We start from the raw sequence: 19,145 nt of genomic DNA, 5'->3' as shown, positions 1-19,145 counted from the left end.
AAATTTTAAAGCCTTGGAAGAAAATGACGTGACTTCTCAAAATTTCAGGCCCTGCCAGATTTTTAAAAATTAAAGACATATGGCTGAAGAATCGGTCACCAGCTCCTTTTAAAACTGCACCCTTGATGTTGAAGGGACCAACAGATTCCCATTAGTAAAGCAATTAGCAAGCTGATGAAATCATGTTAGCCTCTTCTCGGCTGTTTTTTTTTTTTTTTTTTTAATGGGAAAAATATATCAATATTGACTGATTAAACAAAACAAATATTAGGAAAGGAAGAGAAGAGAAAGGAGGTCAGAAAGGTCCCATCAAGGTTACAATAAACTGTTTAAAAAGGAACAAAAGCACAAAGCCAACTGCTTCAGTGGACAGAATCCAATATAACCGAGAAACATACTAGAGTGATGTGGTATCTAAAGAAATTGACAGCATTTTACATTTAGCTGGAGTAAAATGCCTTATACTTCCTTTTTTTAAAGTTTTTATTTATTTATTTGGCCACTCTGTGCAGCATTGCAGGATCTTAGTTTCCCAACCAGGGATTGAACCCATGCCCCCTGCAGCAGAAGCAAAGTCCTAACCACTGGACTACCAGGGCAGTCCCTATTCTTCCTTTTTAAAATTAACAATCAAGACTGTCCTTCATTTCCAAGAATGACTCTCCTAAGTGACACACCTTAAGGAGGCTGTCTACAGTTGGCATTCTTTCTCCCACAAGAGTGTCCAGTACTAAATATACACTATGATGAAAATTGAGGGTTTGATCACACATTAAGTAAATTGAAAACGGTGAAAAATTCCTTTACAACCAATTTTTGTTAAGAAAAACACTTAATATTAGAGGCAATTTATATTTGGCAAGATACACAATCTAAGTCTTACATTTCTGAAATGTCACCCCAGGAAGCCACAAAGCACTGGCATAGCACTCCAGCATATAGCACAGATTCAAAGACATTTCTGAAATTAATAACTATGCCAATGCAATCATTTCCCTTTATTCTTAGTGATCAGCTTGCATTCCTCTCACATGAAAAACACATCTCAATTTGGGGGGCTGTTTTTCCCTCCTGCAAACTCTGAGGATACAACAGCTGCTGGGATTTCAAGAAAGAAAACAAATATCCTACCCTAACAGCAGAACTGCCATTAGTCACTCATGTTGCTATGGTCAATTATAGAAATGCCTTCTATAAATTTGACTAATTGGAGGGAATATGGGTTGAATTATACAATATTTTAAAGAAACGCAGACATCACTTTTTAAACACAAAGTGACTTCTTCCCACACCCCCCGCCAAAGTTTTAAAGCAATTTAGAGACCTACTTCAATAAACAGACATATTTGTAATGAACACAATGGTCTCAATCAAAATGGCTGTCCTTGAGGTGTTTGGTGATAACTCCCTTCCCCTATGCAGGTGTCAAACATCTCCTAATGTACTTATTCATTTGCTTAGCAAACCCTTTTATTACAGACCCAGCAGAGATAAACAAGCTTAGCCTCAGCTTCCTTCATCCCAGAATCTCTCATTCTAAAACTTAGAAGGAACGAAGAGAAAATCTCCGGGCTCCAAGAGAAACACTAGGTTACTGGCGAAAACGGTCCATGCTGTGTCTGTTTTAAAATAAAAGCAGAGACAATTAATCACTTCTCTCTAAAGGTAAAGCTATGCTTAGAGAGCTAATGATTGGTTTGCCTCAGCATGAACCTACATATCTTAGTCCTCACCATGAGTACTTCATAGCATATGAACCATTTGCTTGTTTGGACAACAAGAAACAAAACGCTTATGTTTATTTTTAATCAGGCAACTTATCCTTATACAATGACAGTGCAAGCCTGTATTATTTAAAATAGGACATATACCAAAAACTTCACATTTTAATCCATATATAAATTAGGGCACACGTAAATCTGCATATCTAAACAAGATTTAGTCCTTGCATACAACCTATTTACTACAGATGCAGTCAGTTCACTGCATTAAATCAAGAACTTGGGACTTCAGCCTTCAACACTGCAAAGCACTGGCAATCCTGGGATCTCATGACTACTTGTGTACCAGTATGTAAAACTGCCAAGCATGCAAGGTGGTGCCTATGCATAATTCAGCCTCAGGGTCCCTCATTAGAGCCTGGAATTTCTGAACATACTAACAAAAATAAGGCCCTATTTTTATCCAGAGCACTCATCCAAAATTCTGAAAACTATCAATCCTATTGCAATTTTTTAAAAAATAAAATGGTATCAAACTCTGAAATGGAGTCAACCCTGTTCTGAGGGGCACAGTGTATGGCAGGAAAGGCTCTTTCCCATTCTTTTCCCTTGATAACTGCGGGAACACTTATCACTCAGATTGCATTTGCTTACAATCCCATCTTCCTGGCCAGCCTCCATGCTCACCGCCCCCCCCCCACACACACACAGCCAGGGAGACACGCACACTTGGTTGCCATTCATAAAAGCTTGGAGAGGTAAGGAGTCCTGCTGCCGACTGGCAGGAGCATCAGATCCATCTCTGCTGAACCAGAATTCTACTGGAACAGTCACCACAGGGCCAGAGGGCTTTGTTCTGAGCCACTTGGTCAAAAAAACCCCTAGTATTTCAATTATTACAGAAAGGCAATTCAAAACTAAAATGAGGCACCACCTCACACCAGCCAGAATGGCCATCATTTAAAAGTCTACAAATAATAAATACTGGGGAGGATGTGGAAAAAAGGGAACCCACATACACTATTGACTGGAATGTAAATTGGTGCAGCCACTATGGAAAAACAGTCTGGAGGTTCCTTAAATTAGTAGAGTTGCCGTGAAAAAGTGAAAAGTGTTAGTCGCTCAGTGGTGTCTGACTCTTTGCAATCCCATGGCCAGTCCATGGAATTCTTCAGGCGAGAATACTGGGGTGGGCTGCCATTTTCTTCTCCAGGAGATCTTCCCGACCTAGGGATCGAACCTGGGTCTCTCACATTGTAGGCAGGTTCTTTACCAACTAAGCTACCAGGGAAGCCCCAGAGTTGCCATATAATCCTATAATGCCATGCTTGGGCATATACCCAGACAACAGTATACTAATTTGAAAAGATACATGTACCCCTATATTCACTGCAGCACCATTTACAATAGCCAAGATATCTAACCAACCTAAACGTCCATCAACAGATGAATGGATAAGAAGATGTGCTGTATACACATACATGTACACACATACACACATTTGTTGTTGCTTTAGTTAAGTCATGTCCAACTCTTTTGCAACCCCATGGACTGTAGCCCACCAGGTCCCTCTGTCCATGGAATTTCCCAGGCAAGAATACTGGAGTGGATTGCCATTTCTTTCTCCAGGGAATCTTCCTGACCCAGGGATCAAACCTACGTCTCCTGCTTGGCAGAAGGATTCTTTACCAACTGAACCACGAGGGAAGCACCACCCCCCCTGCCCACACACACACAGAATATTTCTCAACCATTAAAAAGAATGAAATAATGCCATTGGCAGCAACATGGACGGACCTAGAGGTTATCATACTGAGATAAGCCAGACAAAGACAAATACCATAAGATATCACTTACATGTAGAATCTAAAGTACAACACAAACGAATATATATGCAAAACAAAAGCAAACACAAATATAGAGAATAGACTTGTCAGCGGGGAGGGGTTTCTGAGGGAAGAATTGGGAGTCGAGGAGGAGGGATGGCTGAGGGAAGAATTGGGAGTTGGGGATTAGCAGATGGTTGGATGGCATCATTGACTCAATGGACATGAATCTGAGAAAACTCTGATAGTGAAGGACAGGGAATCCTGGCAAGCTGCAGTCCATGGGGTCGCAAAGAGTCAGACGCGATGGAGGCACAATGAGACACAGATAATGTCAAAAAAGCTTAGATAATATCAAACCAGTCAATCCTAAAGGAAGCCAACCCTGAATATTCATTAGAAAGACTGAGGCTGAAGCTCCAATACTTTGGCCACCTGATGTGAAGAGCCAACTTATTGGGAAAGACCCTGATGCTGGGAAAGATTGAAGGCAGGAGGAGAAGGGGACGACAGAGGATGAGGTGGTTACATACCATCACTGACTCAATGGACATGAGTTTGAGCAAACTCTGGGTGATGGTGAAGGACAGGGAAGCCTGGTGTGGTGGAGTACACGGAGTCAGAGTCGGACACAACTGAGACTGAACCACAAAAACAAGATGCAAACTATTATATGTAGGATGGATAAACAACAAGGTCCTACTGTATAGCACAGGGAACTAGATTCAACATCCTGTGATAATCCATACTGGGAAAGAATATGTATAACTGAGTCACTTTGCCGCACAACACAAATTAAATACAGCATTGTAAATCAACTATACTTCAATAAATGTTTTTAACTTGCACTTCTGTGGTCTCTACAGGATTAAGAATGGACATTGAGCTTTCACAGAAACCTGGAGGGTTCAGGACTCAAGAGTGTCTAGTGGTTCCTCTGCAGAGCACTCCGAGGACAGAAGACAATGCTGCAAAGTGACAACAAGAGTTCTCTGCGTTTCCCGGTGCCTACGGAAGCCCCGCCTCTAAAGTGATGGCCAAGGGACAAAACGAGAGAAGAGTGCGAATGCAGGCCCATCTCCCCTGTGCTGCCCCAAGTGCTGCAGACTTACATTTCAAGACCCTGCCATTCAAGTGTATGTGGGGGGCGGGGTGTGATGGTGTAAAACGCACACCTCCTAGGAAGTGAGAAGAGCCCTATGGGCCTAAGTGCAGGTTCTAAAGTCCCAAAACACTCTGCTTCACTCTGATTATCATTCACCCAAGCTCAAGGGCTTCTCCTTGGAAGAAGTTATCACAGCTGTCACTAAATACTGATTTGGAGATTTGTCAAGTCAATATCAGTCTCCTCGTTGAGACCGTAAGCCCCATGCATGTTGAGGCCAGGCCTGTATAAGGCACTAGTAAGGCTGCCTTACCCCCAGTGCCCAGGATGATGCCCCTCAATTCAGAGGCACTTGGTAAACAGTTGCTAAATAAACCTTCAGCCTAGGCACCCTCTTTCTACAGAGGGAGGGTAAGGTATGTAGCCTCACACTGACAAGTAGGATGTTCTTAGGAAAAGGCTTTTGGAGGGTAAACCACATGCTACTTGCCAGGAGTACTCACTCATGCATTCATTCATTCAGTGAACACCCGAGTACCAGGCAATGCACTAGACACCAGGTGTAGATAGGACAGTGACTAAAGAGGCAAAGTCCCTGCCCTCGGGTCAGATTGTGAGATCCGAATAGAGCAGTGAGGGAGAGAGACAAAGTTTATGTGGAGGTGGGCATTCTAGTTCACATAGAAGTCAGGAAAGACTTCCCCATGAAGGTGACAGGTAAGCAAAACCCAGAAGGAAGATAGACCAGCATGTGGAGACAACAATAAAAAACATAAAGAAGACAGTACCATCTGGCATGGGAGGGGGCAAGAGGCAGACCCTGTAAGGCTCCCTAAGCTCTGGCTTTCCGTCTGGGTGGCAAGGGGAGTCACTGGAGCTCTTTGAGCAAAAGTGATAAGATCCCAGTGAGGTTTAACAGAATAGTATCACACTGGCTGATGTGCTGGGAATACACTGATGGGGAAGAGGAGGGAGTGAGAGCCAGAGCAGAGATGTGTCAGAGCCAACTGTGATAATCCAGGGAAGAAGTGATGGGGGATGAGATCAGGACTGTAGTTATCGGGGTGGTAAAGAGGAAGACAGATTCTTGGATACATCTTGAAAGCAGAGCCCAAAGGCAGAGATTCTGGAAGAATCTAAACAAACATTTCCCACAGTCATCTCAATCTGTGTGCTGATCACAAGAAAATGGACAGTCTCTTATTTTGGAAGGTTCTGGTTTCTTCATTTGCCCTCCGAACTGAAAGATACAAGACCATCTTCTCCCATCACCACACGGCTTAAAGATAAATCCACCTCCCACCAGTAGAGCCTTCTTCCCAGAATGTATTCAGGCCCATGGGACCTGAAGGGGCAGGGGGAAAAAAAAATTAGTTCCAAACTGAGGATAAACAAGGCAAAATATTAACAAACCAGCCAGCTGGGGGCATTTAGCTCAGATTCAGTTTAAAATGAACCCACCACACACCTCCCCTTAAAAAAAAATGTCTCCCCATAAACACACAAAAAAACTATTCCTCATCATAGCTTCTGACATCCTAGTCAGCGAGTGATTTTTAAGGACCATTTCTGAAGTACACCAGTGAAAAGTTGTCTTGCATTGCTTTTTAAAATCTTCGCATGGGGAAATATTCTATAATTAAGGCAATTTTAACAATAGTAGATAATAATTTGACTATAAATTGTAAGGAATGTAATGACTGCTTATTCTGGCACCAAAGAGGCAGGACTTTCTGTGAAGTGACTGCCAAGAAAAACGATACTCCCACTCAGGCTGGACCATTGCAAGTAGTAACTGTTAACCACATGCTTCACACTGCAGTTTGCAAGGACACAGTGCTTTGTTTTCATCTCTAACCAAACACCAGACTGAAAACTCAATGGAGACAAACCCGGGTGGTGGAATAGAACAATAACTGAAGGGAAAAAATTTTTTCTGTGGCTTAATGCTTGCTGGGATGCCGACGTCAAGGGTTTGGAGAACTAAGGAAACCTTTGCAGTCCAAGAGAAACCACTTCCTAGGCTGCTCCTGTAGACAGAAGCCCAACATCAAGAAGAAGCCAGGCTTAAAGAGGCTTGCAAAAGCCAACGGACAAAGTAGCTGGGAGGAGAAAGGACCGGCATGAAAAGAATGGCCGCGGGGTTGGCGGGAACCAGGTGACCTTGAGCTAGACTAGACAAAGGCAGGCGATCCTGCCTGGGGCCCAACCTGAGCTGCCTGAAGAAGGGGAAGGACATCAACACCAGGCTGAGAAGCCAAAGCAAGGAACAGGAGCAATGGTTCTTTTTCTCTAGAAGCACCTCAGCAGGTACAGTGGAGTTGCTGTTAACGTCTGAAACAGACAATGTAAGAAGCAGCAACCATTTGTCCACCAGGATGAAGACAAAGCACGTGAAATACTTAGCTCCCATCTCTGGACAAACTGAAAAATAAACACTACAAGTTGGTTTTTGTTTTTTTTTAAAAAAGGTTATTTTTCTAACTTAAGCATCTAGTACTGAATATATTTGAAATTTTATCAATAGTTAAAATTTATTGAATTAAAAGGGATGGAGAAATAGAAATATTCATTCCTCGAAGGAATTTACCAAAGTCACAAATCATGCTTGAACTTATTCGTCAACCACAAACATTTCTAACACCTATCATGTGCCAGGCAGTGTGATAGAACCTGGAGCTACACAGCCTCTCAGAGCATGTGTGAGCTGTCAAGAATGGCTTCTTTTTCTTTAAAGGTTCAAACAGTCACCTCATCAGAGATGGGAATCCTCAAATGTGTCCTCACTTTTAATACAGTACCCCTGTCCTTAACTTCTACTGTTTCTTTATATATGATTATCCACTTACTTAGTTTGGTAAATGTTTACAAGGGAAACCAACATACACATATTTAAACCTGTCACGGGTTTCCTTGGTGGTCCAGTGGTTAAGAATCCACCTGCCAATGCAGGGGACGTGAGTTCGATCCCTGGTCTGGGAAGATCTTATATGCCATGGGGGCAACTAAGCTGGTGTGTCACAACTACAGAAGCCTACATGCCCTGGAGCCTGAACTCCACAACTAAAGAGTAGCCCCCGATCGCCCCAACTACAGAAAGTCTGTGCAGCAATGAAGACCCAGCGCAGCCAAAAATAAATAAATAAGAATAAATCTGTTAAAAGAAAGAAAGAAAACCTGGCTGATGAAAAAGGAATATCACACTCAATTAAAAAAAAAACAAAAACCTGTCACCTCTAACTCAAAACCAACCCTTGCCTTTGATGACTTCAGGTCAGAATGTCAGTTTCCCAAGGTGAGTTTAGCAGGTGGTGAGAGTATAAGAACAAAATCTACCTGGGACGTTCTAGGGAGCTTATAAGACAAAGTTCAGAGCAACAAAATCACCAACCAAAAGTTCTGACCATGAGTAAACCCCTGAATTATTAATGGGCTTCCCTGGTGGCTGAGATGGTAAAGAATCTGTGTGCCATGCAGGAGACCCAGGTTTGATCCCTGGGTCAGAAAGATACACAGCCTTTAACTCCCCCCCCCCCCCTAGAAAACGACAAAGTGACACACAGAATTGACTCCTTATTGACCCAGCACTGTTGGGAAACTAGGTGCTCTAAAAAGGTAATATGCCTTCAAGGGCAATGTCTGTATTTTGAAGGCGTCCACTTTTTCTAAAATCTACTTTCTGGGACTTTTTTGGCAGTCCAGTGATTAAGACTGTGCTTTTACTGCAGGGAGATGTGGGTTCGATCTCTGGTCAGGTAACTAAGATTCCATAAGCTATGCGGTATAGTCAAACACACACACACACACACACACACACACACACACACACACACTTTCTTAAGCTTTAAATCAGAATATTCCAAACACAATTATTTAATACTGCCCTGAAATATACCAGTGCCCTCAATGGTTAGAGAGGTGTCTCTGAGTATTCACCCATCCTAATAGGGCTCCAACTGCCAATGATCAGCAAGTTCTGGGTCTACTATTCAGCCTCTGGCCACCCAACCTGTTTCACAATCATCTCTCACTCCTCCCAGATGTCAAGCCTCTGAATCTACCCGTTCCTCTGATCCATCCATTCTCCAACCGGCACTACTGGCTACTCCTATGCCTACTCCTAGTCAGTTTTGGACTGGGAAGCCAGGTGACTTAAGGTTTTTATCTTCTTACCTATAAACCCTATCTACCAAATTTGAATATAAGTGCCTCCAAAAATGGAGAAGGCAATGGCACCCCACTCCAGTACTCTTGCCTGGAAAATCCCATGCACGGAGGAGCCTGGTGGGCCTCCATCCATGGGGTCTCTAAGAGTCGGACACGACTGAGCGACTTCACTTTCACTTTTCACTTTCATGCATTGGAGAAGGAAATGGCAACCCACTGCAGTGTTCTTGCCTGGAGGATCCCAGGGACAGGGGAGCCTGGTGGGCTGCCGTCTATGGGGTCACACAGAGTCGGACACGACTGAAGTGACTTAGCAGCAGCAGCAGCAGCAGCCTCCAAAAAGCTGGATTCTGGTTTTGAACAAAATCTTTGAATCCCCAGCACCTAGCATTCTGCTCGATACAAAAGGCATTCAATCAATGATTGGGGATGATAAATTTCCGAAGGCCTTTTTCTCCAAGTAGAATGCATTGGCTTTATGACAGCTGTTTCCATCATTTAGCTTTTCTGCTTACTTCCACATTCCCAGCTGCGTTCTGGATGACTATGCCGGCCAGAAGCCTAGGGATTTACTGTACTTCTATTTCTTGATAAGATACTTGAAGAGAATAAACACATGGCAAAGAGGACATTAAAGTAAGGGATAAAGAGATTTTTTTTATTTTACCAATAAAGATAAAGGGAAGAAGTATCACCCAGCACACTGACACTTAATCAATAAACAACAGCAAGGCTGGATTCCTGTCTAAATCTCTCCAAAGTACTTTCAGTGTCCTAGTCTTTATTTCTCAACCATCGGCAAAGCATCACTGGTGATGGCATGTACTTGCATCTTGACTACAAAATATTTTTCCCAAGTTTAACAGATCCTTCTCTTAAAACCAAGTTAACCAAAATCAAAACAAGCATGCACTGGATCTCAATCAAAGCATTCTTCTGAGATAAGTTTGCGATGAAATTTATTTATTCAATATCACAGAATCTGAGGTGAAAGGGACCTCAGATCATCTAGGGCACTGTTTCTCAACCATGGCTGCTCATCAGAACCACTGAGGAGCTTTGAAAAAATTACAAGGGACTTCAAACGCAGGGGGTGAGGGTTCAACCCCTGGTAGGGGAACTAAGATCCCACGTGCCGGGCAGCATGGCCAAAGGAAGAAAAGAAAAGAAAAATTGAAAACTTAGCTAGCCCTACTGCCAAAAAGTATGATTTAATTGGCCTGGGGGGTAGTACCCCAGGCACTAGTAGATTTTAAAAGCTCTCCAGGTGGTTCTAAAGCATGGCCAGGGTTGAGAATCCCTGATGTAATCCAGTCTTCTAACAACCCCACACCCATTTTTCAAATGGAGGTGAAAGAACCTGACCAAAGGGATCAAATAACTACTTTGTCACAGAGCTGGGCTAGACCCGCTCTTTCTAAGAAACCATGGTCTTTCCATGTCAACTACTCCACCTAGGACAGTGGGGTTTCTTCCCTCTCCCCCTCCCTTCCCTTTTCCTTTCTGCAATAAACAAACATTCTCACCTATCCCAAAGTAAATGAATTTCCTGAATATACTCTGCCTTGGAATCCCATTGCCTAATTCTTGACAGTCTAAACGAGGTCTGTTTCCCTGTATGCACTTGGTTCTTTTCTCTCAAAGAACTCTGGGAGGTTAATCAGGCATGGCTGCCCCTTAAAGAAGCCATATTGCTTTTCCTCGGAGAGGCTGGACTCACTAAGCCCACCCTTTTCACCATTATCATCACCTGGGCCCTCTTTCAAGTCCCTGGCAAGGCTCACCTCCGATTCTCTTTCGGCTCATTTAATTTCTAGTTTGTACCTGCCCTGCTATACCTCACGGACTTCCTAAACTCTTCCCATTTTGTGAAAGATGCCTTTTTCCCTGAAGCAGCCTCTTTTACTCTGCCAGTTAGTCATGCCGGGTTCTTTTTTTCTTCCCCCAAGCAGCTGGTCTTTTTGATGTTTGGCACACATTTATCTGGGCTTCCAATAAGATGTTTTTACATAGTTTCCAGGCTTCCTGGAGGTTATTGACTTTTTTTTTTAACTCTTCCATTCAATTTTTTCCCTAATTTCTAACATTTGTTAGAGTTTCTTTTTCAAAAGTTGAATACCTGGCTGATGGATCTCTTTGATTTTTCTCTCCCACCAGATTGCTGAATTAAATGCATCAGAAATTAAATATAATATTTCAAATTACCTCCAGGATGGAATCGCTTCATGAATTTTCTGCACTTTCATGTTCTCTATAGTAAGAAACAGATGTTTAACCAAGTGGAATTGAAAATGCTAGTTTTTACCTGTTCACATTTTAGTGTGTCTGCTTATATAAAAAAACATTTTTTGGGGGGGGGGGTCACACTGCATTGCTTGTGGGATCTTAGTGCCCTGACCAGGGATTGAACCCAGGCCCTTGGCAATGAAAGCATGGAGTCCTAACCACTGGCCCGCCAGGGAAGTCCCTGCTTATATAAACTAGCGATATCCTGAAGCCTGTGTTGTTCACCTTGGTAAAGACAACAAACAAGATTTTTTTAAAAGGTCCTTGATGTACATTAAACAGCTCTATATGCTGAAATCTAAGGTGTTAAATTACTCTTCTCCATTTGCTTTAAATTGCCTAATCACAAAAGTCTCAATGGTTTGTTTCTTAAAGAAACCAGGAAGAAAATCAGAATTCCAAATCCTTCTGAAAAATTCGTATGACACTCAGTTATTAATGAAGTGGTAAAGACGAGTAGTCCCATCAAAGAATAAAAACAGTCTCCAAGTTATAACAACATTTCTAGGAGGTTTACTCTAAATTTACTGCTTTTCAGAATGTTTAGACCTAAAAGTTTCCCAGAAGAGCAAGAGACCATGGGATGACGATCTATTATCAAGGCAGCATAATCCGAGATAGCACTGGTGTCCTGCCAGACAACGTGATCTAATTGTCTGTGTGACTCCTTCCCCCTCCCACCATACACACACGTTTAACAAATACTGCACTGCGCTCCTGTACCTGGGACCACTGGGCACGCAACACACCAGGAGCTCGTGCCCTCGGTTTACTTACAGCTGAGGCAAGACGACACACGTGTGCCTGCGCACACGATGAACTATGATACAAGACAGCTGGGTGCAAAGACCATGGATCTGATTCAAGCCTGGGTTTCAGAAGGAGGCACATAACCCTGGGGGGGGGGGCGGTCAGGAGTGACTCAATGAAACTATCATTTGAGATGCTTGAAGCCAGGGAAGCTCAAAGCGGAGGAATGACTCCACTCACAGCACTGCTGAAGGGGAAGGAAGCTGGTGATACTCAGGATGGAATGGGGAAGGGGGACAGACAAGAGGCAGGTAGACCAGTTAAGAACTATTTAAAACAGCCTCCCTACCTTTATCCCCCTTGCCTCACCAACCCTGAACTCCCAGTGCGCCACTAGTTATCTTCCAGAAACAGTATGACTAATAACATTCCCCTCCTCAGAAGCTGTCTTTGGCTCCCCATGGCCCAGGAAAAACAATTTACAGTTAACATTAGATTGTCTCCATTAGGGTACAGCATCAGCATAGTGCTGTGATGATGGTCTTTAGTTAGTTACTGGTTCTTTCATGGGCTTCCCAGGTGGTTCAGGGGTAAAGAATCTGCCTGCCAATGCAGGAGACACAGGTTTGATCCCTGGATCAGGAAGATATCCTGGAGGGGGGCATGGAAACCCACTTCAGTATTCTTGCTGGAATAATCTCATGGACAGAGGAGCCTAGTGGGCTACAGCCCATGGGGCCACAGAGAGTTAAACACCACTGAGTGCACAAGTATAGTTCTCTCATAGCCTATGTTTCCAAAACCAGCCCTCTATGGGAGTTGGGATGATCATGTTTAGGACCAGGCCCAGAGAAAGCACTTAATAGCCACCCATCTTTCACTGAGACCAAAATGCATTTTTGGAAAACATATACTGCCAACCAATTCAGTGCTAAAACAGATGATGTTATTCAGGAGCCAACTGACTTAGATGAACACTGATGCTGTTTCCCTTGTTGAGACAACAAAAGAAAACTTCCTTTTTCATTCCTCAGTCTAGTCTCCAGCTAATCCTGAAATTGCATGCAACCCAATGTGAGTCAAATCAAAAAGGAAAATAGTAATTATGCTGAATCAAACATTTTATATTTGTATGTTCTAACTAGAGACTGGGCTGCGTAAGCTAGAACTTTTCCTAAATTCTTTTCTGAGCATGTCCAGGAAACTTGGGACAATTTCTATACTGACAGGTGAGAAAAATCACAAGTTCTCAGCAAAATCTAACCCACAGAGTTAAAGTATGTAAGAGGGAATACAACCTTGAAGACATGCTGTGTGTCTTACATGTAATAATCAATGCAATAGCAGAAAGTATTCCTACTTCTCCCACACACATTCTCCCACGTAATCCTAGCATAGCTTATTCAATTCCCTTGGAGATATACACATGAGTGTGCAAGCACACTCACAGGTGCACTGGTCATAAACGTAAATGGGAACAGGAAAACAAACTCCCAAATCACAACTATGATGCCAAGTTCTCCTTGGTAGCCTTCCATCTCACCTTGGCAAGCTTAAGGTTTCTAACCAAACTGGCTCACTCCTCAAGATAATTTGAAGCAAAGATTAGATGAGTAATAAAATGCCAACTGTTGCATGTCCTTTATCCTGTCCTTCTGGAGGGAGGCACAATGAGAATGCTAAGATTTTACAATTTTTCACCATAAATATTATTTTCTTTTTTAACTATTGAACTACCATTAGTGAGTTAATACCCTAGTCCCAAATCCCTTCTCCCCTGAACTCCCCAGGCCCTCCTTTCTCCTCACCTGCACCACTCATATGGTACTTATCACACACCATGTTGTATTCCCATCATGTGTATACACAGCTTATCTCCCTATTACCTGGTAAGTTCCTAGTGGCAGAGCCCTCCTGTCCTCTTTGCTGCCTCCACGATGCTGAGTGCCTCCAGGAAAATTGCACATACTACGTGTTCCAGAAGGTATGCCCATTGAAAGCTGAATAAAAATCTATATTTTGTGTTAAAGATGCCTTTTGATCATGGCATCTGAGCTGCCCATTATTTGGTAAGTACAGGGGTCAAGTGGATAGGCAGTGCAAGAAAGACCTAGGTTGGAGGCCCTGTCAGCCTGATGTATTCCCTGACACCCTTGAGAGCACATCAAATTATCTTAATTATGATCTTAAAAGACTGAGAGTCCTTAAGAACGTGGAGTAGTCTCAAAGCCTGTTCAAACCTCTAGAAGGCAAGTGCAAGGCCGTTGGGAATCAAACCTTCAACTTGGGCTAAGCCTGGGGCTAGGCACTCAGACGCCGTGACCCTTTGCCTGGAAAACAATCGCGGACTTTTTGCGCTTAAGAAAATACACACACCTCCCGCCTCAACCAAGGAAAGTGCCTGGCAATTAATTCATTCAAATCACCCCATTGACTATGCTCTCCCAAATGACCAAAATTATCTGAGTGGAGCATAGGGGACACAAGGACAATGTAGGCATCTGGAGAGGCCAGGGTGATAGTAAAGATTACCCCTGTTTCTATACTGACCATCTAAAGGTATTTACTTGGGTCTGTCTGTGTTGTGACAGTGTCCTAGACTCAAATGAATGCCTCTAACACTCCACATTTTTGAGCCATTCAGTCATGCATTTTTGTTATTGTTGAAAGTGGTGCGAAATTGCACTGCATGAGCTAAAGTCCTTGGTGGTCTTCCAAGGATTCCAGCTAAAAAGGCACTTCCTTTGTTCCTCGGGAGAATGCAGTCCAGTAGGTCATTCAAAAGGGGAAATAAAAGCAGCAGCCCTGGGAGGGAGATGAAGGACAAGACAAAAAGAATAAAATGTTTTGGGTGTGAGCACATTAGCTTCCATTTCCTGCTGCTGGTCACTAATAACGCTCCTATCTTTAGGGGGGGATATGTCCAGAGGAACATTTATGCAAAAATATTCCTCAGGTGTTTTCTGGGGACCATGACAATCGAAGGGAACACCTAGCACTGTCCTTGAGCACCCTGAAAACGTCCTTTTTCCTGAGATGCTGGCTGGGAAAGATGTCCCTCCCTGGCAAGGCTGCACAGAGCAAAGCTGGAGAAGGTGGGGAGGGCAATTTCAGCACCCACTCCCCCAACGCCTCCAGTGCACCTCAAAGGCACATACTGTTTTGCATGGGCAGAAGATGAAAACTTGTCACATTCCCATTAAGTGCATCGCTGCATCTATCCCTTCAAAACGTGGGAATGACAACTGTAACCTTCACGCCAATCATCTCCGCTGGGCCCCGGGGCCCAAACCGCGCAGGGCACAAAGACCCTAGGTCTGACCTGTGGAGCCTCCCAGCTTCAGTGGCTGCTGGCTTAACTTTACTTTTTCAGGAGGGGCGGAAGGGAGAGGGGAAAGAAAGAGGGCTTTTTTAGGACACTCCAGCCAATAAACTCGTGCCGCTGAGAAGACCGACTTGACCTCCCCAAAAGACAAGCAGCTCAAGGGCAAACAGTCTCTAATCAGTAATGTGCGAGTTACTTGATAACTGCCCAGGTGCCGTGGGCTCCTAGGCTGCTCCACCGATTTCTTGGGTTCTATTTCTAGATAGATGCCGGTCACACTCTTAAAAAGTGCCCAGCAACTTCCCTCAATTACCTTTGTAATTTATGTGTAATTGATGACTGCACTTAATCTCCAAGGGTATTAATAGCCCTTTCCAAAAAATGACCCCCGAGTCTTCCTAAGCCTTTGGAAGCGCCTGGTTGAAATTACAGTATTTCCTCTGGGGCTGCCGCCCCCCTGCACGCCCCACCCGTGTGACCAACACCGCGAGGCAAAGGCGCGCGCTGCTCACTTCCATGAAAGGTTCGGAATGGAGCTTGGCCCCCGGGGCTCGAATCGCTCACTTCTCCGTTAGGTTAAGCTGGCCATCGGCCAGCTAGATTCGTGATTCTTTCTGAATCCTCAGGGCGAACAGGCTACCTGCCCCGGCGCGGCCCGCGGGGCTGCGCGGAACAGTTGGCCTCTCTGCGAATGCTTGAGTGCCACCCAGAGGGGACCGGCCCGGCCACCGCCGCTCGCCTGGCGAGGAGGGCCGAAGGGCACCCGACGCAAAGCTGCCTCCCCGGCGCTCGGAGACGGGCTTTCACAAACACCCCACGCATCCCCAGCGCCGAAATCCGGGTAACTTTTTCACCGGCTAAACCGTCTCTATTTGCATAACCATATCCAAACTGAGATTCAGGTTTCCTGTAATCAGTCCTTTCAAAGGTTTGTAATTGAAAGTGCAATTAACCTTTAAAATGAGGTGAGAAAAAAAGAAAGGGGGGGGGGGATACCCTTCTTGTCCAACACCTTCCGGAAAGCAGGAGAGTTCCCAAAAGTCAGGGTTTGGAGGGCTGGAGAGTCGTTTTTCTTTTTAAAGGCCACTTCTAAAGCCGCTGGAGCTACTAAAAGTCCTAATCCATGTCAGGGGTGGGAGAGGCGGAGAGTGGAGAGAGGCGGGGAGATTTTAAAGAAAATCAATGAAACATCAACTCAAATTCCACGTTTCGCGCCCCCGGGAATCTGGCAAGTTCTAGAAACCCCCTCACTGGCGGCCCCCACCCCCACCCGACCTCTAGTCACCCCGACAACAAAGCGGGGAGCCCAGTAAGGAATTCAACCCGGAAAAGGCGAGGGAGCCGGTGACACGCACTTTGCGGGCCAGAGTCCTCTGGGGCTTCCTGGGACCCGGGAGACCGTGGGAGGGGGTTGGGGGATGAAAGCAGAGCGCGAAAGTGACACCGGGCAACTCTGGGATGCCCCTCCGCCCGCGGCGCACCGGGGGCCGCCGCGCCGCGGGGCACGCTCTGCGCCGGGGCTCGCTCCAGCGCGCCCGTCCATTTCTCCGTCTCGGCTACCTGCGTCCGGCAGCGCGGAGACCGGCGGGGCAAGGGAGCTGCCGCGGCCCCTTCTCCGGGGTGCCCGTCTTGGAGCTCGCCTCCCGGGGGTTCCCACCTACCGTTGATCTCGTGCATGGGGGCATCGTTCTTGTCGAAGCCTTTGGACACGTAGAGACGTCGCACTTCCGAGCAACTTTTCGACTTGGGCTCGGCAGCCAGCAGTGCGGCGCTGAGCGCGGCCAGGGTGCAGAACAGCGCGGGCAAGCCGAACCGTGCCATGGTGCGGGCCGGGGCGGACGCGCTCCCACCTTTAGGACCGGACGGAAAGTGGCGGGCGGGCGGGCTCGGAGACAGGGGCTCGAGAGCGGAGCCAGAGGGCGAAGGAGTTGGAGGAGTTGGAGAAGGAGAACAGGAGGAGGAGACGCGGGGCGAAAAGTGGAGCTGGGCCTCGCGCGTCAGGCAACGGTCCCCGGTGCCAGGAGCCCGGCCCGGGGAGCAGGAGGAGGAGGAATGCGTGGAGGCGCTGCGCGGCCCAGAGGGAGCGGAGGCGCGGGCCGGTGACCTCCGGGCTCCGCGGGGGCAGCGACCCGGGCGAGCTACTCGGCGGCGGGACAGGGGCGCGGGGAAGGAGGGGAAGGTGGCAGGCGCCGCGGGGGCCGAGGAGGGCGTGGGCGGCGGCGGGCGCTCGCGGCGCGCGGCTCGGGCTGCCCGGCGCTGGTCCGCTCCGCTGGCTCGACTCGGCTCGGCTCGCTCTGCCCTCGGCCGCGCGGCTGTGCCCTCTTCAGCTTTACCGCTGATTGACTGGCCGGCGTGCGCGGCGACGCTCGACAAACTTGGCCCAGCGGGCGGCACTCAGGGGGAGGGGGCGGGGGGCGGGCGGCGGGGTGGGGGGGGTGCCGGAGACGGGCGGGAGCACGCAGGGCCGGGACGGGAGAAAACCTGGAAGCGGGGTTGGATCCGGAGCAACCAAATCCACTTCCTAGGGGGCCGCACCGGGCGCGCGGCGCTCCCTCGCGCGACACGCCCCACAGGACTCCTCCCTCCTCCCCTCCTCCCGGGAGGCGGGGAGCCTGCCCGCCGCCCCCCACCCGGAGAGGACCGGCTAACTTCTCCGGGTTGAAAGGCCCAAGTCCCTGGGGACCGGGCCGGGAGGCTGGGACTTGAAACCCACGTCCGAGTCCTAGGCCTTCTGCGCGCCACCCCCTGACCCGCTGCCCGCGGGCCAAAGCCGGACCGAGCCCTCTGGTCTCGATACCTACCCCGGCAATCCATCCCCCCCACCCCACCCCTGCCGCTGCCGCCCCGCAGCCAAGAGGACGCTCCTCACCGCCCAGCTCCTGGGCTGGGAATGGAAAACGCTGGCATTAATCTCATTGTTTGCTGCAGGCAGACTACGAGCTGGCCCTAGAGCCTCACCTGGCCTCCTCAGACCTGCTTTCCATCAAACGGTGCTCACCTGTTTGGAAACGTGGCAGGCATTCTCAGCCCACCCACACCCCCACACCCCCAAGCTGGTTCTGCTACAAGTCTAATCAAACCCTAAACCGGGAGGTTCTGGACCCCCCCCCCCCAGCCCCAACTGCCGCGTGGGCGGGGCGGGGGAGGGGCGCGCTGGCAGATTCAGGGTTGACCTTGGAAATCTTCTGGCCCAAACTCACTTTCTGGCCCCAAATCTCCTTCTGCACAAAGGGAAACTGAGGCCCAGAGGACAGTCACTTGGCATGCGGCTGGGGGGTGCCCCCAGATCCAGAGATAACTCCCAGGTCACATGGAATAAAGGTAGCCAAGGACCCCCTAAGCCTCTTGACAGAAACTCAGACCTCTCTAGGACCCCGTCTCCACGTAGCCACCTGAAAACTGGAAATGGGTGAGTCTTCCCACCTTCTAAGCTTCGTCAGATTCCATTAATGAATGTTTTTGAAGCTCCCAGGGCTCCTTAATGAAGGGAATTGTGCAGATTGGGAACTTGTCATTACCCTTGTTATTGTTACAATCTGCTGTAAGAGGTTAGGGTGAGAAGTGCCTCAGACACCTCGGGAGTGTGCTGGGAACTGGGCAGATAAAAGGGGCTGGAACTTATTATTTGGCTAGACTCTCAATTCCCATAAAATTACATAGGGTGAAGATATGAACCATCATTACAATTATCACCCTCATAGGGTTTGTTGAGACTCCCCCCCACACACACACTGTTGTTTGTAAACCTGGTTGATGTGGTTGGCTGTGAGGAGCTGTAGAAAGTAGCTAGCTGTTGTTTTGAAAGCTCACTATAGACTCTTCTACATTTTATTAACTCTTGGAGATCATCAGCATAAACAGACGGATTGTGACCCATCTGTAAGTGGGACTTCAGTTTCTGTGGGTTGGCAGAATGGTTAACTCTGCAACTGTGAGAGGACTCTTTCTAAACATGCAAACTCCAG

General features: G+C 46.9%; 1 protein-coding gene across 6 annotated transcripts in view; it reads right to left on the bottom strand.

The window, feature by feature from the left end:
- The window catches only part of GPC4 (glypican 4), a 111,383-nt gene extending 92,670 nt beyond the window's left edge, over window positions 1-18,713 (bottom strand). Inside the window, exon 1 of one of the 6 annotated variants that reach the window (XM_086389268.1) lies at window positions 18,604-18,713. Coding sequence is in view for 2 of the 6 variants with exons in the window: in XM_086389263.1 (XP_086245389.1) it covers window positions 16,842-17,001 (160 nt within the window). In the remaining 4 variants the exon portion in view is untranslated. Of the gene's footprint in view, window positions 1-16,841; window positions 17,526-17,981; window positions 18,010-18,138; window positions 18,274-18,380; window positions 18,498-18,603 lie in introns of those variants that run through there. The other 5 variants (XM_086389265.1, XM_086389267.1, XM_086389266.1 and 2 more) reach the window with 5 other exon arrangements.
- Between the last annotated feature and the right edge of the window lie 432 nt (window positions 18,714-19,145).

Source organism: Bos grunniens, chromosome X, assembly GCF_055505025.1.
Source record: "Bos grunniens cultivar Pamir isolate PY7600 chromosome X, Bosgru_T2T1.0, whole genome shotgun sequence".
Classification (NCBI taxonomy): Eukaryota; Metazoa; Chordata; class Mammalia; order Artiodactyla; family Bovidae; genus Bos; species Bos grunniens.
This window is presented reverse-complemented; position numbering and strand designations above follow the sequence as displayed.